The 26,978-nt window shown below is 45.5% G+C and overlaps 1 protein-coding gene across 2 annotated transcripts in view; it reads left to right on the top strand.

The window, feature by feature from the left end:
- Positions 1 to 26,978, top strand: part of AIFM2 (AIF family member 2) — a 488,087-nt gene that overhangs the window by 17,606 nt on the left and 443,503 nt on the right. For both annotated transcript variants that reach the window (XM_069610711.1, XM_069610712.1), the window contains 2 exons: positions 8,459 to 8,648; positions 11,441 to 11,556. In XM_069610711.1, the coding sequence (XP_069466812.1) occupies positions 8,474 to 8,648; positions 11,441 to 11,556 (291 nt within the window). In that variant the 5' untranslated portion in view covers positions 8,459 to 8,473. The remainder of the gene's footprint in view (positions 1 to 8,458; positions 8,649 to 11,440; positions 11,557 to 26,978) is intronic.

Here is a 26,978-nt window from a genome sequence, read left to right as displayed (position 1 = left end):
AGAAAGGGGAACGAAATAATGTTCCATGAGAGACGGACACAAAGGGATAACTATTAACCCTTTCCAGTACTCTATGGAAGATAGTTTGTACTGGGTCTGTGAATTTAAAAGGACTAATAAAGTCAATGGCAACTTTACATGTTTCTGGGAGACAGTAGTCAGTCCCTGAAAATGGAGTTTAACATGGGAAGCCTGAAAAAGACAACCCTGTGTCACTGCACTAAAGGTGCTGTGTGACACACAGTAAAAATATGATGCCTATGGAGTAGGTGAGGCTCCACAGTCTGTGAACTCAAGAAATGTAAAACGCACAGCAAAACACATGTAAGAGTGGGGGGAAAAAGGCTCACACTCTTACCAGGTGAAAAAAAAAATCCTAGAAATCCAGCAAAGCTGCTGAGGGACTCAGTAGGTAAGGGAAATTAAACATTCTGGAGAATTCTCCCTAACACTCACCCACCCTACCCCCAGACTAAGGGACAGAAGGATTTAATCCACTCCTGGATGAATCTCTTCACTCTAGTCAGTTATAAACATCCTAGAGAGACCATCAGCATTTTGGTGGTGACATCCTGACCTGTGCTCAATGGTGAAATCATACCCTTGCAGGCAGATTGACCATTTTAGTAGTTTTGGGTTCTTCTCTTTCATTTGAATTAACCATTGCAAGGGTTGGTGGTCTGTCTGAATCACAAACGTAGATCCATACAAGTATGGTCTAAACCTCTTCAGAGACCACACAATGGCAAAACACTCATGCTCTATGGTTGCCCACCTTGTTTCTGGTTCCTTCTTTTTCCTACTGATGAAGCAAATGGGGTGCTCCCTACCTTTCTCATCCAGTTGACTGAGGACGGCACCTATACCTGTATTGGATGCATCTGTCTGCACAATTAAGGGTTGGTGATAATCAGGAGCTCTTAGGACTGGAGCTTGACAAAGGGCTTTCTTCAGGTTTTCAAAGGCTTGAGTGCACTCCTCATTCCATCTAAACTTTTTAGGGAATTTTGGAGAGGAGACTACATTCAAAGGAGAAGCTATTTTCCCATAGTTCTCTATGAAATTCCTGTTGTACCCAGTGAGACCTAGGAAGGCTCTCACTTGGGTTTGAGTAGTAGGGGTGGGCCAGTTTTGTACATCTTGTACTTTGCTAGGCAATGGCTTTATTTCACCTCCTCCTACCTCATGACCAAGGTAGACAACTTTGTTCTGACCAATTTGACAGTTTCTTGCGTTTATGGTCTGATGGGCCTGCTCAAGAGCCTGCAAAACAAATCCTAAGTGATCAACATGTTCTTTCCAAGTAGGGCTGAACACTGCAATGTCATCCAAGTATGCCATGCAGAAGTCCTCCATCCCGTTCAGAACTTGATTGACCATCCTTTGGAATGTAGCCGGTGCATTCTTTAATCCAAAAGGCATAACCTTAAACTGGTAGAGGCCTGCTGGGCTTAAAAATTCAGTTTTCTCCTTGACATGGTCTGTCAGGGTTATTTGCCAGTAGCCTGACATAGGATCAAATGTACCGAGGTACTTGGCTGCACCAAGTTTATCCACCAGTTCATCTGTCCTTGGTAAAGGATGGACATCAGTGACTGCATTTAGAGCTCTATAGTCCACACTCCTTGGATCCTGCCTTTGGTACTAGAACAACTGGAGTAGACCATGGACTTGTAGATGGCTCTATAACCCCGAGATCAAGCATCTTGTTGACCTCTTCCTTTATGTGGATTCTCACATGTTCTGACATTCTGTAACCTCTGCTTTTCATAGGTAAACAGTCACCAGTTAGAATTTCATGCTGGCCCCAAGGGGTCAAGCCTGGTGAAAGTGAAAACAGGGAGGCAAACCGGTTTAACAGAAACTTGCACTCATCCTGTTGTTCAGATGTCAGATTAGAAGAGAGATTAACTCCTTCTATCTTCTCATCTAAAGGTTGGCCTCTGAGAAGGTCGGGTAGAGGCACACTCTCCTCCTCCTCTTGAGCTGAAGCTAGAAGCAAAGCTCCCACTTCTGGTCTCAAGACATATGCCTTCAAACGGTTGGTGTGAAGGACTCTGGGAGCCTCCTTAGGTCTGCCGAAGTCTACCAGATAGTTCACCTCTCCAAGTTTCAAAACAACCTTGAAGGGTCCTATCCATTTGTCCTGCAAGGCCCTCTGCCTTGTCGGCACCATAACTAGTACAAGCTGGTCCTGAGTAAACTCACCATGTTGGCCTTCTGGTCATGCCAATGTTTGACCAGAGCCTGACCTGCTTTCAAATGATCACTTGCTTCTGCCATCATGTGTGACATTCTCCTCCGGAGACCTATCACATAGTCAGTCACTCTGACTTGCTTGGGGGAAGGAACACTCTCCAATCCCTCCTTAATCAGGGCCAATGGACCTCTGACTGGATGGCCATAGAGAAGTTGAAAGGGACTGTATCCAACTCCCTCCTGAGGGACTTCTCTATAAGCAAAGAGAAGGCATGGCAGTAGAAGGTCCCACTTTCTTTTAAGGGGTTCCTCTAAAGTACCTATCATGCTCTTCATAGTACGATTAAACCTCTCTACCAGTCCATTTGTCTGTGGATGGTAGGCTGTAGAGAACCTGTAGTGACACCACAGTTTTTCCACATGGCTTGCGTGTAGTGGGACATAAAATTGGATCCCCTTTCGGATATCACTTCCTTAGGAAACCCTACTCTGGTAAAAATACCAAGTAGAGCCTTAGCCACATCCTGACCATAACAGTCCTCAGAGGTATTGCTTCAGGATACCTAGTAGCATGGTCTACTACAACCAGGATAAACCTATTTCCTGAAGACATGGGAGGGTCAAGGGGACCAACAATGTCGATGCCCACCCTCTCAAAATGAACTCCCACCACTGGGAGAGGCACCAAGGGTGCCACATTCTTGGCTCCGCTCTTGCCAGAGGTTTGGCAAGTGTGACAGCTCCTACAGAATGTCAACGTCTGAACCCATCTTAGGCCAGTAGAAGTATAGAGAGAGCCTTTCCTTAGTCTTTTTGAAACTCAAATGACCAACAAATGTATCTCATGGGCCAACTGTAGGAACTGGAGTCTGGTTTCTAGAGGCCAAATCTTAAAGAAAGGGGAACAAAATAATTTTTCGTGAGACGGACAAAAAGGGATAACTATTAACCCTTTCTAGTACTCTATGGAAGATAGTTTATACTGGGTCTGTGAATTTAAAAAGACTAATAAAGTCAATGGCAACTTTACATGTTTCTGGGAGACCGTAGTCAGTCCCAGAAAATGAGTTTAACATGGGAAGCCTGAAAAAGACAACCCTGTGTCACTGCACTAAAGGTGCTGTGTGACACACAGTAAAAAGATGATGCCTATGGAGTAGGTGAGGCTCCACAGTCTATGAACACAAAAATGTAAAACGCTCAGCAAAACACATGTTAGAGTGGGGAAAAAAAGGCCCACTCTTACCAGGTGAAAAAAAAAATCCTAGAAATCCAGCAAAGCTGCTGAGGGACTCGGTAGGTAAGGGAAATTAGCCATTCTAGAGAATTCTCTCTAACGCCCAGCCGATCAATCAGCTCCTCTATCCTGGGACACACCGTTCAGTTTTCAAAAATCTATGCAGAATCTCCACGATTGATCAGGCTTAGCTACCAAGACAATTGACGAGGGTTATGGACTCTCAGAATGCTCTATAATGTTGGCTTCTAGCATCTTCTCCACTTCCTGGAGGATTATTTATTTTCTGGCTTCTGGGATCCTGTATGGTTTTCGATTCACTGCTTTTCCAAGGCGGGTACGGATGTAGTGAAAAATGCCCTTTACCCTTCCCGGTTTCCTCTTTGAAAACATCCGGCAACTGGTTTAAGAGGTCTTGAATGTTATGCTTTTGGGCTAGAGGAAGGTCGGATGGTATTCATTTTTTTTTCTCCTTCCTCAGTTAATAGACTGCCCATCTTTACTGAAGAAGACTCTACCATATCTTCCTACCTTCTTTTAAGATGTTGATATGGTAGATCTGGGACTTGGGTCGCCTATTCGACTTGGACACTATATAATTACATGGGCAAGTCTGTTTTAAGACCTCGTATGGACCATGCCAGCGGGACAAAATCTTGTTCTCAGATGTAGGGAGCAACACTAATACTTTCTCTACAATGGAAAAAGAGCGAGTAGCCGCTTTTTGGTCGAACAAGCCCTTTCGATATTCTTGGCTCTTGGTTAAGTGGGAATGGACTAGATGTCGAACAATCCTCATATGTTCCTTTATTTTCTGTGCTGTCTGGGATGAGGGCGGGGATTACTGTGTTCTCGCAAGGTGATTGTCACTGGTTCCATGGAGGGGTACCCTCCCCATGAGATAACCTGCTGAGTACCACCCCCAGGGGGACAATCGGGTAGCGGCCTCACCTCCCTGGCCTCATGGGAAGCTGCTTCACACATGGAACCAGTGACAATATCCTGGGGTTCGTCACAGAGGGAACCCAGTCCTTGGCTCTGTGGAGTGCATGAATACATGCAGGGCTATTGGTGCCACTGTTCCTGTCTCTGTACCTAGAAATCTTTGCCCTGGCCAGGTCTTTGTATATCATTTCAAAACATTCCAAGAAGCCATCGAGATCATAGAAGCACAATAATCCAGTACTAGACCCAGGAGGAACCACAGCCAGCAGTCCTTGCACCATTCCGAAGAAATACCAACCAAAGCAAAACTACATTCGCCAGAAAGCACCTGGGTGCAACAGCCTGAACTCCGCTCAGACCAGTAGCGCTTTTCACACTTTTTGCTGTTGTGAAACCTCCTAGCTTATAAAATAACGTGGACAGCAGCCCCAGCCCCACAACAATCCACAAATGTGACAATGGAGCCCCAAACACAGTAGAAGCGACTGCCATTAAGTAGCTCAGTGTAGTCCAAGGCAACGGCCACAATCAAGAGAGCGAAAAACTGGCAGAGTCAGATGACAACGCTCTAACAGTGGGAGAGATTGTTACAGGGAGAGCAACATGATGCACAGCACAGTGAGATAGTGGGACTCTTTCCCCAGGATCTTTAAATACCACTTACTTGAAAGGACCGGAAGAAACGGAGAAGGACACTCACTGGAACAAACATGGCCAGGAGCATAAGGCCCATGTGAACTCTTATTGGATAAACAGTAGCTAAAACCAGCTCCTGGTTGTCGGGCATCACCCAGTAGACAAGAGTTACAGCTGGAGAACCTGGAGTACAAAGCGCACTGTAGACCCGACTTCTTCATGAGATGCACACTTTAACTTTTTGCCCCTTATTATTGACCCAATATGTGTAGATGTGTCCTAATTCTTCTTTATTAACATTCACAAATGCTGACACAGATGCATACTTGTAAGGCACCAGTGGGCCTCGGCAGCCAAAAGTAGCTGTTGATTTCAAGCTAACCATTCCCTCCTAGGTCAGAAGCAGAAGCTAAATAGCGCCCAGGTTCCTGCAATTTTGAACCCTGCAAACTACAATTGGATCCGGAAAAGTGTTGGGGCTTAAGGCCCTTTTGAACACTTCCTTGGTTAGACAGTCGGAGGTTGGCCCAAAGAGTCAGCTGACCCTAATGTCCAATGGAAACACTGGGGAGGGTTTAGCCAGGGAGAATAAGGCTATGTAAACACAGTAGAGCCAGTGTTTGCTGACAGGTGCTCAAATGAGGTAGGAGGAGGGCAGGTGGACCAAGGGATGAGAGTGGAGTGCAGAGTTGTTGGAGAGGAGGCTTTTTGCTTTCTGCCCGTTTGGAGAAATTAGGTAAAGTGTTAGTGAAGAGAGTGGTACCAATTGTTGTGGTTAGGAGGTTAAGTGTGAATAGGAGATGATTGTAGTAGTAGGGAGAGAACATCGGAGGGGCGAGAGCAGGTGTTTTAGGAGGAAGAAGAGAACATCAGAATTGTGAGAATGGGTGTAGTAGGAGGTGTGTGTGTGTAGTAGGAGGTGCGAAAGAGTGACAGAAGAAAACAGAGAGCAAGAAGAAGGGAGACGCCAACGGATGAAAAGGAATAGAATTAGGAGAGGGTAGTAGAGAGGGAATAAGATTATAATAGCAAGTAGAGTAGTGAGGGAAGGTGGAGATGAGATATCATGGGAGAAGGACAGAGAGGGTGGTGGTAGGCTCTATATCCCAAAATCGGGAGACCAAGAGTGGAGGGGTCTATATCCCAGCACCTAGAAATAGGGAGAGAGGGAATAAGAGCAGAGAAGTGGGAGTAGAGGGATGGAGTGAGAGACTGAGAGAATACACCTGATATTGCAGCCATTTATGTCTAGGTCACTAAAAGTAGGGGGAAACCCTAACCTGTCTGTAGGTCTTCACTAGCCTCAAGGCCTAACCTAGACAGTAGAGCATCCCAGGCAGTAGTTCCGATACTGCACAGCTCCCTCCAGGGTGCCTGGTAAACCTGGCCAAGGGAGGCAGGAGCCCACTTTAGGATGAGAAGGTTTGGGAGAGCACCTGTGGTTTGAAGCGACAAAGAGCCCCACAAAACAAACAATAAAAGGCTGTAAATGGTAGAGTGTTGGCATGTTTTTTTCGGGAGGTGAGCTCAGGGGCAACATGCTCGCCTTGGAAGCAAGACGACACAGAGCAAAACAGGTTCGATGCACTGGTCTGCGCTTATAAACCTCTGGTTATTAAGCGCGTTATAAATAACCTATTATATCATATCATATAGCATGTCACACTCCCTAATCTGGCTGCAGACCCAGATGCAGCAAGGAGACTGCTACCACCAAGTGGAAGACAATGCTCGCTCTTTTCTTGATGATGGTCACCTCTACACCCTGGTACTCCTAGATCTTCCTGCTGCCTTCGACATAGTGGATCATCAAGTCCCCATTGACCTACTACACAGCTGCATGGAAATCAGTGAGACTGTGTTGCAGTGGTTCATCTCATACCTAGAAGACTACCATCAGTTGGTAAAGATGGATACCTCCAGATCATCCTGCCTACCTGTCACCTGAAGGGTGCCACAAGGATCCATCCTCTCGCCCATGATCTTCAATCTCTACATGGAGCAACTCAGATCACTCTTTGTCAGCCACAGCTACCAGATCCACCAACACACTAATTATGTTCAACTCTAACTCAAAGTTCTCCATTCTATCAAGGCCTACCTCTTCTTATACAAACCTGGATGTCCAGTGTATACCACAAACAACCCTACTAAAAACCAAATTCCTCCTCTCCAATACCTCTGTACACCCCCACATCCTAAATGTTGTGCTTCACCCCGCTACAAACCGCATGCGTCAGGTTTTTGGGATTGCAGTTTGACAGCCATCTCTCCTTCAAAACGCAGATAGCAAAGCAAACATACTTGCTACCAACTAAGTACTTCCTTACAAAGGGATCCACCGTACAGGCCCTCGTCCCTTCCCACCAGGACTATGGAGATATACAACTCACTGGCCTAGCCATCTCCACCCTGATACCATTGAGTAGTGTCCTGCACACCACAGCCTTCCTTATCAGAGGATGTTCAAGTTGCCCCTTCAAGCACACATCGCCTTAGTGACTAGCTGCAACATTTAGAAACTCATTAATGTGCATGCTCTCTCTTACTGAGCCAACAAGGAGGTCACCATCTCTAATGACCAACACTCCACTAGAAGCCAGGATCTGTTCAGAATAGAGCTGTAAAAATGCAAAGAAAGGAAAAAACAGGGAAGTGGCATTCTCAATTTATGCCCCAGGCTGTGGAACCCCATAGAGGTCAATATTAGGCTCACTCATACATTTCAGAAAGGAGCTCAAGAGGCCTTCCCACCCCTCTTCAGGAGCACCTTCTTTGTGCACAATAGACACTCCCAATCCCACCCGGATGCCAACGCAATCCCACCCCTAATTGCTGCTGCTGTTGCATAATTGTACTGTGTTACTGCCCTGTTGTAAGTCATGACCCCTTACCTTTAGTCGTAGTAGCCCATTTTTGTAAGCGCTCGTTTGTTTCTCGAAGCAAGGACGTGCCCAATAACCATCCAAAATAAAATGTAACTGTAAGTGACATTGCTGTATCAACCTAAACAGTTCTATTCTGTACAGTTTTCTGACTTGTTCATACAGATGCTGTATTACCAATGCCTATCCAATCCAAGATAAGTTAAAAGGCCCAATCCTTGCTTTAAAGATCCAGTTATCAGGAGCAAAATAAATGGTACATGCATGCGATGTATGATGCAGAAGATGAGTGTGCAGTGTCATGATTCTGTTCTTATTCCGATTACCATTTTTTATTTCTAAGCAGGTCCCCTTCAATCCTCCCAAAACAGTACAAATGGCCATGTGGCGAGTGATGTTCATGGTGCCATTTATTAATTATGTATTGTGCTCATGCACCACTTTACAAAATGGGTGTGGCTTCGACCGTGATTAATCAGTTTGGATGTCATGCTTTTCCTACAAATGTGTGTTGAAATTATTGATGGTAATTGTATTTCATTTTGTTTTCTTTAAGATATTTGTAATAGAAATGGGATCAACACTTTCAGTAGATGATTCGGTACGTGTGGTCATTGTTGGTGGAGGCTTTGCCGGGATCGCGGCTGCTAATCAGCTGAAGTCATGGGGCGTACCCTTCTTGCTTGTGGATATGAGGGACGCTTTTCATCATAATGTGGCTGCCCTCCGGGCCACTGTGCAAACAGGTAACTTAAATTCTACTTTTTTGCAATATCCCTGATTTTGTTTCTACTTCCCCAACGTTATTTCTATAAATTGCCCTCAACTAATTGTCACTTTTGAGCTGGTTGGTTGTTTACAATAAGGTTGGCATGCGACTGAGCACCTGTATTGTGTGTCAATTTTTACTCTTTGATATTAGGGCAGAATTCTGTTTTTTATCTACTTTGTGAGTAACAAAAACGGTTGCTATTGTTGTCCTGGCTTCCTCTTTAGGTTACCATGCCAAGGGTGCTTTATAAGCACCCAATTTTGGTTCCAGGGTGATTGGATCATCTGAAAAGTGTGTTGGGAAATCGACTGGTGCCAGCTTTAATTTAGTTTTGGCTTCACCAGGGTAGGGGAACATTAATTATCACATGTGTAGCCTAATGTAGCGGAGTATGGTAGCCATTTGGCTACTAATATGTTATTTTAAGTACTACCCACACCCATTTCGTTTTGGGCTGACCCTTTTTCTATGTGGACCACGATGCAGGCCTAAAATGTCAATTTAACTGACTATGGTTCACTGAGCTCTAAAGTGATTTAAACTGGTTAGCAGAGGCGTTGCTAGGCGGAGTCTAAGGGGGCTATATCCCTGAGTCTTTTGGTTGTAGCCTCGGATAGAAGCTCAGGGACTACAACCAAACGTCTAGCTAGCCCCGAGTCTCGTCAGTCCAGACATTAGCGTAGCCCCTGATCTTTTGCAGACCTAGCAACGCTCCTGTTGGTTAGTCTAGTTTTCTGCTCCAGACATCTCTAATATACCCCATGTATTCGTGAATCTGTGTGTTTGGTGGATTTTAGGAGTAGCCTGATTGGCTGGCTTCCCAAACATGTCAGTATGTGTGTGTCTAACTTAGGCCAGTCCCATAGTGAGTGTGCTTAACTAGAGGGAACCCTGCATATTCCTCAGATCAGTAGATCCTTACCTGAATTGCTTTGGGACCGCTGTGAAAAAAGGCTGCTGCATTTGGAGACCTCCGTTGGCCATATTGGCAGATACTGGTTCCTTTATCCTTACCGCAGTTTCTTCTTACTGCTGCTGGAAATCCCTCTTGGTCTTTCTCTTGTCCTCCTTGCTGGCCGGACTGAGAGTAATGTGCAGAGACCATTTCCAGGTCGTTTCTGTGCTGTGCTGCCCCCATGCTAATCCTCCTGAACCTGGAATACTGGTGGGTCACCACTACTCCTCTTCGGCTCCTTCTTGGGCCATCTAGGGTTGCCTCTATTCGTTGCTCATGTCTTGGGACCATTGTTTAACTGGCTGCCCAGTCTTTCCCTTTGGAACACCTGGATCCCCTTATTCAGGTTCCTCCATCTTCCTATTGCCATCAGTGTTTCTGATTCTGGTTGGTGGGTCGCTATCCTGGGTACACAGATTCTTCCTCTCTTTATCCGAGTTCCTTGGATTCATCTTCAGGTGTCTCCATGGTACAGGAATAGTCTACAGCTAATGCCATTGACTTGAATCCTGCTGGATTTACATTCTTCCCTGGCTGGCTGGGTCTCGACCATGAGGCTGGAGCATTTCAAGGGTTCTCCGCTCCTCTTGAGCTGCACATGTGAGATGGAATAAGTTATTACCTGGCTTTGACCCCTTTCCCTAGCTATAGACTGCTAGTATTTCCTATGGGGAAAGTTTTAAACTCCTCATGAAGTCACTTAAAGGGGTACTTAACTGAACGTGGACGTTCTTTTGAAGTCCCTCTTCGGTCCCTAGAGTTGTATACCAAACACTGGATTTTTAACCAGAACTCGTGATTTATTATGAACTTTAAAGTACCAATTCGCTGCACTGCACTACTGTCAATTGAAAGAGGTTTGGCTACTGTATCTAACTTCGGTTATATTGTATCCAGCCATTTCTAAGAGAGTGAGAGACAATGAAAAGTCTCAAAGTAGACATATAATTTGGAACTGACTTTTCATGACCCACTGCGCATTGTTTAAATTGTTTAACCCCTTAATTCCGTATGTAGATGGTTTATCTCTGGTTACCTGTTCTACTATGCATAAGAGGCTGTGTTGAAATACCGTAACTGCTCATGTAAAGGCTTTTGTGGGCCCTGATATTGTCTGAGTAATGTGTCCTGTCTGTTCAGAGGATCCTTTCCTGCCCTTTCATCATAATGTACTGAATTTGCCACCAGGTACCGGTCATACACTTCGCTTTAGCAGTTGGAACTGTGCGCTCTGAGATCCTTTAGTGTTTTTTTTTTTATATGTACTGTTCTTGTGTATACAAATGAAGTACTTTGGATGAGCAATGTGCAACCCTATAATACAGAGTATTCGTTTTTCATTATAGCTTTGTAATGTCCTCTTTTGTGTAATCTATTAATACTAACTGTACCTGTCCAAAGCCCTCTCGCCTCCATTGAATGAAGCCTGACTGTTCTGCCATAGACCAAACATTCTGTCTTTTGTTTGAAACTCTTTTTTGCTGTTAGGATAGATGGCATCACACCCTGCACCAGCGGGCTGTGGAAACATTTCCTATCATTGCAAATGCCCCAACAACCAACCCTTAATATGATGAAGGAAGTCTTTCTTATTTAAAAGTAATTGAATTGTCCTCTGACCAAACTCTGCAATAGCATCTCTTCTCTTGAAATACAGTTTATTAATGAGAATAGTGATACTGGGCCAAATTGTTTAATTTGACACAGAATTATTGTATACTGTGAACAATAAAGATCACACTTGGACGTTTGTGTAAAAGTACTATTGATAATGTACAGATGTAATGAATACAATCTTTCATTTGAAACAGGATTTGCCCGGAAAACCTTTATTCCCTATGCTGCTACCTTCCAAGAAAACTTCAAACAAGGCAAGTTGATCGGAATTGATCTGGAAAAGCAGCAAGTGCTTCTAGAGGGGGGTGAGGTAAGCATATTGGAGCACAGCAGTTGTGGTGTAATGTTATATTATTGTCATTTTGTTCAGTGCTCAACTACTGTTCTTGGACTCTTTCTGCTGAAGCATTAAATGTGTGGCTGTATTAGGGAATCATTATAGCTTGAGGAAGTGGCAAGTACTGTTGAGTAAAATCCCAGGTTTAATGGAACCTTTTGAATGAAGTGTGGATGTTAGCTGCACTGAGTTACTGCAGGTGGTGTTCTGGACCACAACGTGCATGCCACTGTTCCCATCTGCCTAAATCTTGTAATTTGGAGAAATTAGGCTGATGAGTTGACAGGCAATCAGAATTGGTAGAGAGCTGTAATTTAGAGATATGAAATAGATGTTTAATCTGTTGATATGATGTATATACAATCCATAAAGATATGCATTTGATTCTCTCAAGTCATTCCATCCAGAGGGCAGAAGCCAAGGCTGAGGATTTGTGATCTGTTTTTTGAAGATGGCAGTATCTTAAAATGAGTTACAGATGCCATATCGGATGTCTAGGCATGACAAGAACCCGTGTATTTCCAAAATCCAGTCCAGAGGGTGCAGTGGCATTTGTTGTCAAAGCATGTCAAGATTTAAGATATTTTTTCGGATTAGTTTCATTTGGAATTAGCAAGACTTTGCTGCTGCATTTACCTGAAGATTCAGGTTTAAATATTTGCCAAAAATCAGGTCAAGATTGTAAACAACCTTCACTGCACCTGGGCGGTTGGGAGGTCAGAAACCCATAGTCCATCTCTGCCTGTGAAGGTGATGACCTTGGTCTTTTTTTCCATGTTGCATCATCGATTTGGTCATATCTGACCTCGAATCCAGAAAGGTGGAGTCTATGGACTCCAGATCTCTATGAAGTATGTTGCGGTGAGAAATCGGAAGCAAAGAGGTCTAACGGTGGCCAACAAATTATTTTCTATGGCCTAGGCATAGCCTAATTCATTGCACACAATTGGGTTAAGAGAATTATATATTTTGCTTTCATATAATCTTACATTAATGTGTCTGTTTTAATTGGATAGTCATTGACAAATGAATGGGATGGCAGCTCTTTTTTTTCAATGGTGGAAACCAAGGAGATTCTTCCTTTCAAAAGTACTGCTCATCTCTTTTTCCTTTGTCTGTACTCTTGGCAATATCTGGGCCCTTACACACAGAACAATTCCTACACCTTTATTTGTCCACTGCTGTGTAACTAACAATGTTTGCACTGCACAGCTGCATGATCACCTTGCTGATGCATGCACTCTGCCCTTCCTTCCACCTATCTAACTTATGAATAGGGTTACCTTTTTTTTAATGGGATTTTTTATTGGCTATTTATGGAGTGCAGGCTTTTCATCCAGATAGAGCGCCATGCCGTTGGGCAAATGAACAACTCTTATAAGTGGTTGAGGAGATTTAAAAAGGCAACAAGCACCTTGTTAGGCATTTTATGAAAGTTGGAATGCTTTTCAATATCTAGATGTTTTAGGCAGATGAAATGCCAGATGCTAGATAGTTTGGCTGAGAAACACCAAATGCGCTATTTTTAAATCAAGCTTTATGAATCTTAAAACGTATGCATTTTCCACGGGCTGCCAGTATAGCTGTTTTGGGCGGAAGAATTATGAGCATGTCTTAGAATCTTAAGTAAAATCCTAGAATGCTGTCTGGAACATGTTAACGTATTTTTGTCATGTATCTCTATAGCTCTAGATAGAGGGAATTACAAAAGTCTAAGCTTGACGAAATATATGTGTTGGCTAGTGAGAAAAGAAAAGTAATGAAGTCATTTTCTTTAGCTGTCTCAGTTTGGCAAAACGCAAACCTACCTCTTGTTTACTCGAGTGTTTAGTTTTCCATCTTTTGTCACACAGAGATTTGCATACCTTATCCACTATGTTTGTGTAGGTCCAAAGATTCAAACCACATATTGTTATACCAAATGTCCAAGTTAGGGACCAGATCATAGTTTTTGTTTTGACAGCATTAGACTTCGAGCGGTTTTTATCCATCTGATTGTGGGCAAATTAACATGTCCAAAACCGGTTGAGGTAGAAGAACAATTGTGAAGCAAGATTTGTGTGTTGTCTGCCCATGTGTAATATAGGGTTCCATGGGAATTAAGCAGTTCGCCCAATGGTTGCAAATACAGAAAAAAGAGTGATGCGGTTGGAGGGTGCTCGAGAGCCGACCAACATGGCCGCCATCTAGTTGAGCTCTGAGACTGAGATGCAAATGTACTGCTTTTAAGATATTAGGGCCGTTAACTAACTGTTGGTCGAGGGTTGACATGCACCCGAAAGTCTAGGTAATGATATGACCAGTGCTGGGGTTGAATGAAGGCATGGAGAGGCATGAATAGCAGAGCTGCAGTTGTGTGGGCCACCCGGCCAAACGGCTGGTCTGCGCCCAGAGAAGAGAAGAAGGGTCGGGTGGTGACATGGCGCACCCGAAAGCAAACCCTATCGTGTAAAGGACTTCTACCACAAGGCCACCAGTGTGACAGTGAATTGTCGGCTCAACCCGCAATGAGGGATGCCTCCTAGTGAGGATCGGAGCACAGAGTTACAGACTGGGCCCACAGCACCATACACAGAAAAGAGATTGAGCAGCAGTGGCGGTTCTGCATAACGGCGCAACATGTACCCTGTGGCCTCTGGCAAGTGGAGGACACCATTGCATGGTGACGGGCACCAGCAGCACCATCACCCTAAGGGAGCTGGATAGACCAAAGGAGAAGTCAGGAACAGGACACAGAGCCTGGCCGTTGACACCTACGGGAAGATCGGCCCAGCATGGTAGACCCACCCCGCACTGGTGGTATTGCACCATATACAAGAAGGCAGATGACACTGTCCATGCTGCAGAGCAACACATGAAAATATACACAGCCGTGTCATCAAGCTCTACTTACGTGGCCCTAGTCCAAGCCATATACGGCTCATGAGGGGGACAGGACAACAGCTTATCCTTATGTTATTGGGCTGAATCCAGCAGCAGGGATAGTGCATTCACATAAATGGGATCTAGGTGAACTGCCCGCTGACAAGAGTAAGGGAAACTACAATGCTGTATTTGCCCAAATGACATAATAACGGGCCAATACGTGCTCATGAACTAACGTGGGCCAGCCTCTATGGAGTACACTGCATACAGAGGGAGACCGAGGGCCATCAACATGCACTGATGGAGCATCAGAGGCCCAGACATATGGTATGTTGAAACCATCATCCGGTGAACGCGAGTGGAACAGATAATTCGGCAAAGGCGGAGCGCGCACAAGGTGATTATACATGCAGCCCGACACATGAACATGTACGCTCAGCCCTCCGACTCAGATACTGCCCACAACAATGGGAATAATGCCAGAGCCGCGAATCCATGCAGATCTTCTTGACGCCCGCCCAAGATGGATATTGTGGTACAACTCCAAGCAATACTCACTGAGCTGGAGACCATAAACCAGTGTACACAGGAAACTAACAGCACAATCCAGGTAACTATAAAGGAGATGAAGGATGTCAGTCGGATGAAGATGACCACAAAGCTCTTTCCAGTGAACTGGACTCCACAATTAAAGAAACACAGCGACTAGGCGTGAAAATTGGGGACCAATAAAATCGCTCGAGGCGCAACAACCTACACCTGGTGGGCGTCCCAGAAAAATCTGGAAGCTGCGATATGGAGGGTTTCCTGTGCACGCTGTTGCAAGTGAACTTCAATATTCCCAATGCGAACAAATTGAACACATTATTGTAATTGCAAGAGCACATAGGATGCCAATACCCAATCTCAACAAAGGTGAGCAGCCAAAAATAATCACAATATCATTTTTGAAGGCCCAGCATTAATTGGCAGTATTGAAGGCTCACAGAGCAAAAAGAGGAATCCAAGAGGAGGGATCTATCATATGTGTGTTCAACAATTTCTCAATGGAGGTCTCCAGGCAACGCAAATGATTTAATACGCTGTTTGAGGCCCTCCGAGGGACTGACTGGCAATACTTTCTCAAGTTCCCCACGTTAGGGTGTCTCCAATTAAAAAAAACAGTGGCTCACATTGGATACTTTGGAAGGGGTGTAGCGATTTGTGCGGTCGCGTGACATGATGCCTGCAGATCAGATGCCTGACCCAGAGACTTGTTCAGCAAATACAGATACTGAACCAAAGTTACAAAGCTCCCTCAATCCCCATAACCGCTGGAAAACGGTTTGGCACAGGCAAAGTGACCTGGCGCGTAATAAAGAAAAGAGATTCAGAAAAGAAACTGCAACATGACGGACACAGAGCAGTGAGGTCTTTGGACTGCGGATGCCTGGGTTTCAGGACCCCAGAACATACAGCGTGAATTAATGGGTTGCGTCGCGCAGGAGACTGCTGCCCTCGGAATGGCCTATCTGGAGAGACCTAACAGCGAACTGTTATCGGCAAACTGCAACCTGGGACCATGACTGCCGATGGATGTAAAATACGACATAAATGGCCATACGCAATCTGCCTTCGATGGGGACAGATTCTGTTCTGCCCATGTGTGAGGCGGCTTTTCTACTGTCCCCCAGCGAGACTTGTGACACTTTGTTTTGCTGGAAAAGATATGCTTCGTGTCAGGAGTGGGGGGGGGGAGCGAATTAGGCCTTGTTCTTGGCTCTGCATTGTTTTTTTTATTTCTTATTGGAATCCTAATATAGGATCCCAATGTTCAGAGGGCTGTTCGTTGGTTGTTATATTTATTTTCGTTTTCATAATGTAATCAAAATTTTGCTTTATTTCGGCACTGAGCCATAAAAGCATTCATTTCGATACAATTCCATAAAACATTACAAAATATTAAACCTACATTTATATAAAAAATATACAGCTGATAAAACAATTTAAGATCATTTCAAACATCACATATCATTTCAAAAATCACATAGCTACCGGTTGTTAAAGTGCATTTTAATACAGTGCAATTGTTCTAATGTTATTCTGGTTTCAAATTTACCAAAAAAGCATGCTATCGATATTACATAATTTTCGAAGTAAAGGTTGCTAACAGATTGTTAAGCTCCTTGTACAAAAACGTGATATAAATGAGTAGAAAAATGAGGTATCCTTTTTTCCCCCGATACTATTACTCCTTGCATGAGGGAAACATTCATGAGGTAGCGCACTACATTGTTATAGTAAGACGTTCCCCTCAACATTGGCAAATAACGCAGTGATTTCCAAAACACATTTAGAATCAGTGACCCATTAACAAGGTAGAATTGGCTGCTCGTGAAGTTGTTTTTCCTGTAAAAGGCACTAATTAAAATGAGGAAACCACAAAGAACACTGCGAAGGAAGAGCAAGATTTCATTAACTTAAAAGCATCACTGGATCTAAGGCCATGCAGATTCAACATTGGCTTGAGCCCCTTGCGCCTCGCAGCATCATATAAGGGACACATAAATAAGAAATAAGTGCATCTTCATCACATAGATTACATAGAGGGCCTTTTGTCACCGTGTCCCTTCCCCTATGGGTAGGAAACGTGGCAAGATGCCAAAGCAGACTTTTGTATATAAACCTTTCGCCTGTCTTTGGGCTGGGTAGTCAAGGTACAGTTCTATCGACAGATTAGATTTGGTTTTATAATCCAATGTCTAGATCTAGAAATCAATCTAAATGCGTGGACCAAAGCTCTTACCACACGATAATAGAAGGGGATCACTACCCTGGATGTACCCGATTTGTGTCATGAAGGGGATCACTGCTTCACCCGCACATCGCTATCCAGATTTTATCGCCACCTTGCCTACTCCAAGGTGAGGTGACCTGATCAAGTGGGAACAGGCGGCCACAACACTGTTTTCTTTCTGACACGAGATGACTATCCTTAAGTGCATAACACTAAACCTATAGCGACTGGGAGACCCGATGACGCAAATTATTAAATAAAATCGGGGACAATTAAGGGGGTGTAATATTTCTACAGGAGACGCACCTGTATGCTCCAGAAGCGGTTGACTTCTGTAAAGGTTGGGTGGGACAAGCATTCTACGCGCTACACTGCAGAAAAAGAGAGGTATCTATATTGCTGCACAGGAAGATCCCGTTTAGGGCACTGCATACACTACTTGACAGTAAGGGAGGTATCTGATGGTAGTGTGGACATTACTACAGTACAGACTCGCTCTGCTAAATATATATGGACCAGCGGAGGATAACGCTGGCTTTATTGCACATGTTCGTACTATGTGTGCAGTACATCAGACAAATAACGCTCATAGGTGGGGACTTTAACATTGCGCTCTCACCCACTTTAGATAGACAGACTATGTTGTCTATACCACAGCAATGTCCTTAGAAGAACAGGAGGCTAACCACTCTTAATTGATGAATTTAGAATGATGTATGGTGTACTTTGCACACATTACAAAGAGACCACATTTTGTACTTGCACCACCCCGGAACTACACACGATTGGACTATTGGCTGCTTTAACCAGCAGTGTAAATTTAATCAATCAATGTTACATACTTCCTGTGACATTTTCAGACCATGCTCTGGTACAGATGACAATCACTCTCCCAAGCAGGCCTAGACAAACTCAGCTTGGAGGCTCAACTTTGCAATATCCAGATTCTGTTGAGAACCTAACGAACGATTCAGAACTATATTGGTAAGAAAATCTTAGCAGTGAATTTAACCCAGTCAGATGCCGGGATGCATACAAGGCCTTCCTAAGAGGGCAATGCATCTCCCGTTGGACATATAAACTTAAGCAGTGGAAAGGCCAAGAACTGAACATGACGAATGAACTACATAAAGCAGAACATGCACACAGAAGATCAAAAGACCCTTCTCTTCTCCACCCTCAAAAAAACTCAGAACCTACATCAAGCATGTCACATTTGCACGAGCCAAATCTAAATGGACCCAATCATTCTACGAGGAGGGTGATTAACACTGAGATTTATGACCCTGTCCCTTAAATCCCAAAGGGTGCCCAAATAATCGACGCAATCCGTAACAAATCAGGTAATGTGCTGAATGGGGACATCACTTTGCTGAGTACTACTGGGAACTCTATGCTCCCCCACACAAGCAGATTCAGATCTGATATGTCATTTTATGCAGCAAACACAGACGCCCGGTGTTACAACAGAAGAAGTGACATTGCTTAATGTTCCAATCACAGAAACTGAGGTGACTGGTGCTATTGCAGGCCTGGCCAGGGGAAATGCAACAGTGACATGGGCCAGGAACTCGTAACAACTTAAAACAGCCTTCATAGCCAAGACACCCTATGCACTATTAGGATGGGGCAAACACTTTAAAGGCGCATACTTGCGCCATGTCTTCTTAGCGTTATAACCCAAGCACTATAACCCAGCATGTGTGAAGACAGGGATCCCAACTTGCACAGCATTTGTACGTTCTCTAGCTTAGCTAATAACAAGGAAATGGTGCATTTCTTGCCTCAAGCAGACTGGCTAGCCACACTAGGTGAGTTGGAAGCTTTTAGCATTGCCCAGTTAATTTTTGTCTAATAGACACAAGAACAGGAAATCGCCAGTTGACGCGAATAAGTTTGAAGTGTGCACTTTCCACGTTTTACAAACTCGGGTCCCATAGTTTGCATTGAGAAGTGCTGGGTAAAAGTTGAGAAGATGTCGCTGTTGATAACAGAAAGTCTTCTCACATAGCTCGCAGAAGAATGTGATTCTGTAATGTTACAGATATTCACTTCGGATAAAGAAAGTGACACGACTGTTGAAAAAGCAGCTTTGACGAACACACATGTGCAGGGCATCCATTTTTCTGTTCATAAATATATGGCCTAGGTCAACAGGCGAGCACACGAGAGGCCAGCAGCCTTGCCTTTGCAGCGAAGCGAGAGGGGCTAAGGAGAGGAGAGCCACATCGCCAGCTCCAGAAAAGCAGATGTCTGTTGATTATATTTCCTCTTTAGAAAGTGAGTACAAATGGATTGTCCCGCTGCCATAAAGCATGAGGTGTGTAGCGTAGAGTAGCGAAGGAGGAGGTATGTGTTGCCCTTGTTTTAAACTAAACATCACTTGTTTCATCATTTGAATATTCAACATGCTCTTTGCTTACATGATAATCTTGTTCATAGGTTTGATCATATGTTCTAATCTGCTTTTGCTCTAGCTTGTTTAATGAGGATGAGAATTCTCAGAAGATAGGGGGATCATATTAAAATGATAACTCTTTTGTCAAGTGTATATTTAAGTACAATTGGTCAGAACGTTCTCTCGAAGTGAGTCAAGAACCTTAATTCTCCGAGTATGTATGTTTAATTGTGTTCAGAACACCAGAGACTAGGCCAGCCTGTCTTTAATCACTGGGGTATGGCCTAGGGTGTTTTAAACATGAATGACTGATGACTAGGGGTCAATTGTCACAACCTTGCAAGAGGTGGGGATAAGTGGCTTGTGGCCGCGCCTGGAAAACAGGCAATCGTATCAGGTGCCTCCCAACAAAGGTGAGGATTCTTAGAGATAACGGTAGCTAATAATAACCTCATGCCCCAGTCACGATAAACAGACCAGCACAAATATTTTATCTAAAAAAGTTTTTTAATAACAAAGAGATTCGGTGGGCACAGAAGATGGTGCATCAGGAAATCAATATTCCTATCCATTACAGAACTGCAGTTCATGATTGTCTGAGGCAATCACACTGTGAGGTGCCAAATATAAACTTTACAGTAGCGACTGGGCAATTGGGAGGTCTGCCTGCCGAAAACACTATTAACTCATTTGAAGACCCCAGTCAACAGGGTAAATAATGTATATGCCACTCTCCTGAGTGACTTACATGCCATCCAATATCGCCTATACCAGTTTCCTGAATTGGCTTTAACAAATATGTCTGTTAACTGGTTTGGAGGTAATCTATTTTACCCACAAACAACTTGCTAGGTACGGCCCGTTAGCCATACCCAACTTGTCACCAGAATTCCTAGCTCGTTTCCATCCAAATCGCACAGTCCCCTTTTTGCATGCAGACTATGAACTCCTGACTGCACACTTTGACCCTGTACATAACCTTGCATTACATTATGCTGCGCAGTATGGCATAATGCATGCCCAGCAACCACAAGGACAGACACAGGAGGAGTGCAGCTACAGACATTGAGAATTATATTAGTGTCGTTACCTTCCAAAAATGAGGACATACCCAAGTGGTATTCAGAAAAGTTAGGACAGCTGAAAGCCGCCTATCCACAGGTTACACCACAGCACAGGCACAGGGACCTAGCCATGTTTCTTCCCTCTGGCTGCACACTGCCTTAGCAAGCTGCGACATCTGGATTTCAATTTATATCTGGCTTTATTTACAGCTGTTAGGCTCCATCTATCACGTCTTTAGCATCAATATTGGCAGACATTATGGGAACACAGGGTGCGGCTGCAGCCACGAACTTAGGCTTGTCCATAGCATCCAATAATTATCAATTAATTGAGAGCATTATTCTACCTTTATTGAAAGGAGAGCCTGCCAGTTAGAAGTTCATAGAAAATTGACCCAATTGAATGAGCAAGAAAAAAGGGAGCAATTTGGGGACATACCGGCATCCACTCATCAATTACTAGGCAGAGATCACCTAGGCAGGAGACCTGCAGATGCACAGAAAAAAGCTAACAAGGATAGTAAACCAGACAAAGAGACACATCACCAAGGGAGACCCCAGAGAAGCAGGGGATCTTTCCAAGGGAGAAGGGGTGGCAAAACTCGCTGCCAGCGGCTTCCACCGAGAGAGAAAGAAAAATACCCAGAGCATGATCCAAAGAATGAAAAAAACTACAGGAGATAGGGATGTGCTGCAGTGGCAAGGCACTCACAGCGGTAGACGACCTTGGGGTAAACCAAGATGGCGGCCACATTTTAGATTAACAAACTATGACTTCAGAGACAGAAAACAAATGAGAAGTCCACACAAACTTGATACTGATGAAGGCTCATCTCATTCCTCAAAGGCAAAGATGTCAGACTGTTCTAAAAATGAGGGGACGAACGTGAAAGTTGAGAAAAAAAGACACACTGCAGCCCTTCAATTTCTAAAGAATGCAGAATCCATGCACTCATCGAATGCTGCTCACGCCACAAAACTGATTAATGCATCCAGCTCTTTCCTTCCACATGATAGCTGTCTCACAATTTTTCGGGCAACCATAGGATCAAGGCTGCACTACTGTAATGCACTCTTTGCTGGCACCTCGACCTCCAAAATCCAAAATATGCACATGATCCAAAATCACGGCATACGAGTAGCACTCTACATACTCAAAAGAGAATACATGTCAGCCACAAGAAAGAATGATCATTGGCTCCCGATTTGTTAACGGATCACTTTCAAAATGTTGTCAATAACGCACAGATGCTGCTCCCCCGTACCGCCCAGAAAAAATCCAGAACGTGCAATCCTCTAGACCAACCAGATTGGCCTATGCACACACTCATCGAGCTGAAATTTAAGAGGGGCCAAAGCCGGTGGCTCAAGTTTCCCCGACAATGGCAGCTAAATAATTGAATGCTCTACCGCCAGCTGTGCGAGCGGAACAATCATATTGGGCCTTTAGAAGAACATTCCAAAGTGAATTGCCAAGTGACTGGCTGTTGGGCTTCATGCTGCTGTGCTGTGCTGCTCTGGACCTCGGATTCCGGACTCTGTATTGTGCGAGTGACTTGCCGTTTCACTAGTCGCCAAGGAGAAGTGGCGCACATTTGAAACTTGGACTCTTATGCTGAGAGGAACCACCCAACTGATCCGCCCACTGCCACGCCCCCCCAACTGTGACCAACTCATTCAAATATTGCGTGCGCGCGCATTGCAAATTGAATTGCCAGGTGACAGGCTGTTGGGCTGTTTGGCGGTGAGGAGGTGAGGTGGGGGGCCTTATAAGAAGAAAGGAGGGGGGAAAAAAGGAAAATTCTCCCTGTACAGTTTTGGCCTCTGTACTTGCTCTTAAGGAACCCTTTACTGATTTTGACTCACACAGTTAATGTGTGTGTGTGTGAGAACTAAGGTCATTACCTTTTGTGAAATCTAGACATTAGAGCAATATTGTATTTTTTAGGCCTTTGGGTCTTTTCGGCATTTTGGGCATTTTGATCTTTTTCAAGTGTATTCACTCAATATGGCCACAGTATTAAGAAATGGGAAAATATGTCTACCAACCCTGATTCGGAAGAACCCTAATGCTGACCCAAATGAGGGCCAGCAGTCCCCCGTACCAAACAATGGAAACGACATGGTTGAACTCAAGGTTAACTTGGAGGACTTAGGGCTAGGCGGAGAAACAAATGAGCAATAAGAGATCTTGGAGGATATAAATCTGGAGGTGGAGGGTGATAATGACTGTCTGAATATGGCTGTAAATAAAAAAAAAATCACAAAAGAACAGATATTATACAGGAAGTGGAGCTATCACACATGTTTGCCCAGGTACATGCAAGGGGTAGTGGCAATATATCAGAGGATGAGGATGTCTTATTCATTCCAGTGGACTTATCGTTTGACTCTCCAGTTCCCATCCAGACAAGTTTCCTAAGTATTCGAGAGATTCAACAAGTTTCCTAAGTATTGGAGAGATTCCGACTGCAAAACAGTCTGTGGAACAATCTGAGGAGTCATACAAAACTGGATGTATCGATGATGTCACAAGCTGTGAAATTAGAAATGAGTAATCGTGGGGGGCACTGTTGCGCACGACGAAGATGGCCGCCTGAATCCTGAGCTCCTGCTCCAGTACAAGATCCGTCCAGAAAACATCCGTTTTGGAGCCACCTAAGCACCCACAAATGGCTGTGTAGACGAGCCGAGGTCTGGTCCCCAACATCTCCAAATCCTGGTGGAAATCGGTCTCTGGCGCCGAAGTTACGTCGCTCTGAATTTGGCCCGACTGGTGTTGGGAGCGCGATCCGGCTCGGAGTTCCAGGCAGATGCAACGCGGAGCCGTGGACTCTGGCGAGGAGGAGGCCGAGTGGGGGCGGGGCCATTGTCAGCAGCCCGCGCCTGACTCGCGCCCACGCTGAGCAGCTGCGGACTGAGAGCTGTTCGGCCGTGAAGACGAGGAGACGTTGTGCCCTCCTCAGATACGATACCCGCTACTCTTCTGTGGCCCCACACCCCGGAAATTGCGGCGGAGACGCCACTAGACACGGCGGTGACATCCTGTTACGCGGCTGCCCGTGGCAGGGAGCCGGCACGTGGGGCGCGGAGGAATTGGCCCGAGTGATCCGACACTCCCAGTGGACGGGAAGCCGGTCTCTGTGTTACGTGCGGGCCCACGCCCGCTAAGACATTACATACATTTACGGAGGCCAAAGCCCACGGCTTCGTGAAGCAGCGGGAGGTGAGGGGCCCCTGTGCCTGTGAGGGGGGACTGACGGAAACGCCCTACTAGTGGGCAACATTGCTCCTGATATTACATTGCACGCCCTACATCCCTGTAGTCTGCTGCGCAGTCCTTGCCTCCCGGTCCCCATCCAGAACTATCTGTTTGTCGTGGGTGCACATACGCAGGAGATTACACTACCTTTGGCGACTTCAGACACGGTCGCCCTAGCGCATGAAGCCCTGTGCTGGTGGCCTGGCCGACCCCACGCGCTGGTGGACACCCAGTCATCTATAAAGGCCCTCTTTGGCGTAAACTGTGGCGCGCCCTGAATTTTGACACCTAACTACGTGGGAGAAAATATCCATCTCTGGTGCCTAACATTGGGCCTTGGTGCCCTGGTGCTGGGGTCCCTGCCGGAAAATCTACAGAAGTCTTGGGAGCAAGGGGGGTGAGGCAGAGGACCCCTGTTGCTCCAGCGGCAAACTCTGTTGTCCTGATCCAGGTGGCTTTGCTGAATATCCATAAACAACGGGCCGGGGCTGGCACCATGGGTGAGCCGCACAGGGCTGGGAAGGGTGGCAAGACGCCCAGTAGCAAGAGGAAGGGTCCTATGGATGCATTTACCGGCAGCCAGGCGCCGGACGCCATAACTGAGTTGCACGCTGACGCTAATGAAACCCCACCTGCAGACATTGAAGGACGGGAGGACAAGCTGACCATGCTTGTGGAAAATGGATTCCGAGCAGCGAACATGAAACTGGGCGATATAGTGTCTACCATTGGCTCCCTGAAGGCAAGAGTTGAAAAAGAGAGCATACGTGTCACTGATGCAGAAAATAGAATTAGTAGTAACAAAGACGCTATCTCACAACATGTTCGTGACATCGCTCAGCTTAAGGAAGCCATGACTAAAATGCAACATAAATGCGAGGATCTTGAATCTAGATCATGACGTAATAACATCCGTGTGGTCGGCGTGGCAGAGTCATTTGGGAAAGGCCAAATGGAGAAACAACTTGAACAACTGCTTAAAACACTATTCGGTCCTGAGTCATTCTCCGAACATTTCTTGGTGGAGAGAGCCCACCGTACTCTTGCCCCGGCCCCCAAACCAGGTGCTCCCCCTTGCACAATAATTGCACGGCTGCTTAACTATAGAGATAGGGACACAATCCTGCGGCTGGCCAGGGAGGCTGGTACGCTTCAACAAGAGGAATACCGAATACATATATATCCAGACTTTTCTGCCGGGGTCCAGGCGAGCAGGCGATCATATGAACCAGTCAAGAGACTCCTTAGAGACCGCCAGATTCCATATGCTCTGATGTTCCTGGCAAAGATGAGGATCCAACATGCGGGTAAGGTGCATTTTTTCGAATCCCCGCCTGAGGCCACACAGTATATAGAGACTTCCATACCTCTCCCCCCCGAGGGGGGGTAGGCCGGCACAGAACAATAGACCAAGACCCGAGGACTAGGGATCTCCGGCGACCGGATTGGTCTGTATCCTTATGTAGTATCCACTGCAGCCTTATGGGTCCTACAAGCAGGGCGGCTCCATTCCATGTGACTATTGGAGATTGGAGCCAATCAGGCGGCCATGTGAGGGAACATGGCTACCCCGGGAATATTCCACGATTGTTTTTGGGTACATCGTCAAGTTGGGGGTGATGATGAGGGTGGGGGGGAGGTAAGAGGGGTTGGAAATGGGTGTTCTTGGTGTGGAAATTTGGACCACCTGAAGGGGTTTCATTCAAATACAAGGTTGGCTTCGGCCGGAAGTTTGGTCAATGCCAAAACAAGCTCGACCACGGTTATTGAGTGGGTCAATATTCCGCAGTTGATGTGGGCGGTGGGTGGGACAAAGTTGGGGCAGATGTTGTGGGTTCCTGGTGTCAGATCGGGATGGTTTGGGGAGTTTCTGTTTAAAGGTGTTCGATTGTTAAAATCAGAGAGCGGTTGCATGGGATAATGGCCGCATCACTTGCGACAGGGGTGAGGCTACGGACAGATGATTTTTACAACATGCGGATATGGCACAGGCTGATAGGGGGTTAGAAGTCAAGCTACTCTCCTGGAATATTCGCGGGCTTAACAACCCGGTGAAGGCGAGGAAGGTGGCAGCATATGTTACACGCCACGATCCTCCTATTCTTTTCATTCAAGAGACGCACGCACTGGGTAATGTCAATTCTGCATTCCTGCCAAGATGGGGCCCCCAGAGATACTACACGGAATACTCAACACAGTCTAGGGGAGTGTTAACCCTCATACACACCAAGCTGTGCTTTAAATACCACTCCAGTAAAATAGATCCGCTTGGCAGATATGCACTAGTCTGGGGGGAGTTGGCGGGATACCAATTAATACTTGTTAATACATATGGGCCAAATGTGGACGATCCACAGTTCTATTGTACGATACTTGATATGCTGACTACGTCAGGGGAGGCACCGATAATCTGGGGCGGCGATCTCAATACTATTTTGGACCAGTCCCTTGATCGGTCCTCTACTGCCCCCAGGGCCCCCTCCAGAGCCGCATTGGTTGTGCGGCAGTTGATGGAACAGATGGATGTGGTAGACGCTTGGCGCACACTGCACCCTACTGAGAGGAAATTCACCTTTTACTCTTCTGTCCATGATTCCCATTCACGTATCGATTACTGGTTCATTAGCTCACCCCTGGCCGGCATGGTCACCAGTTGTGAAATACTCCCCCGCACCCTCTCTGACCACTCACCAGTAACACTTGGCATTCAGCTGGGTGATGCCCCTCCTCCAGTTAGACGGTGGAGAATGCCCCCCGCCATACTCAGGGACACTAATATTTGCAAAGCCCTCCATACTGAGATCACAGAATTTATTGAAATAAATGAGGGATCGGTAACCACTTATGCTACTCTCTGGGAGGCATTCAAGGTCTGGATCCGGGGTACTATCCTGGGCAAGTCCACGGGTATGCTTAAAGCTGTAAGACGGGAGCTGGGCGCAGTCGAAACTAAAATAGGCCTGTTACAAACTGAATATAGCGCCACACAGGACAAAGCAACACTATCGCAAATGCATGTCGCGTTGAAGG

The sequence above is a fragment of the Ambystoma mexicanum genome, chromosome 8 (genome assembly GCF_040938575.1).
Source record: "Ambystoma mexicanum isolate Mex_15411 chromosome 8, UKY_AmexF1_1, whole genome shotgun sequence".
NCBI lineage: Eukaryota > Metazoa > Chordata > Amphibia > Caudata > Ambystomatidae > Ambystoma > Ambystoma mexicanum.
Note: the sequence above shows the minus strand (reverse complement) of the source record. Positions and strands in the feature narration are given on the sequence as shown.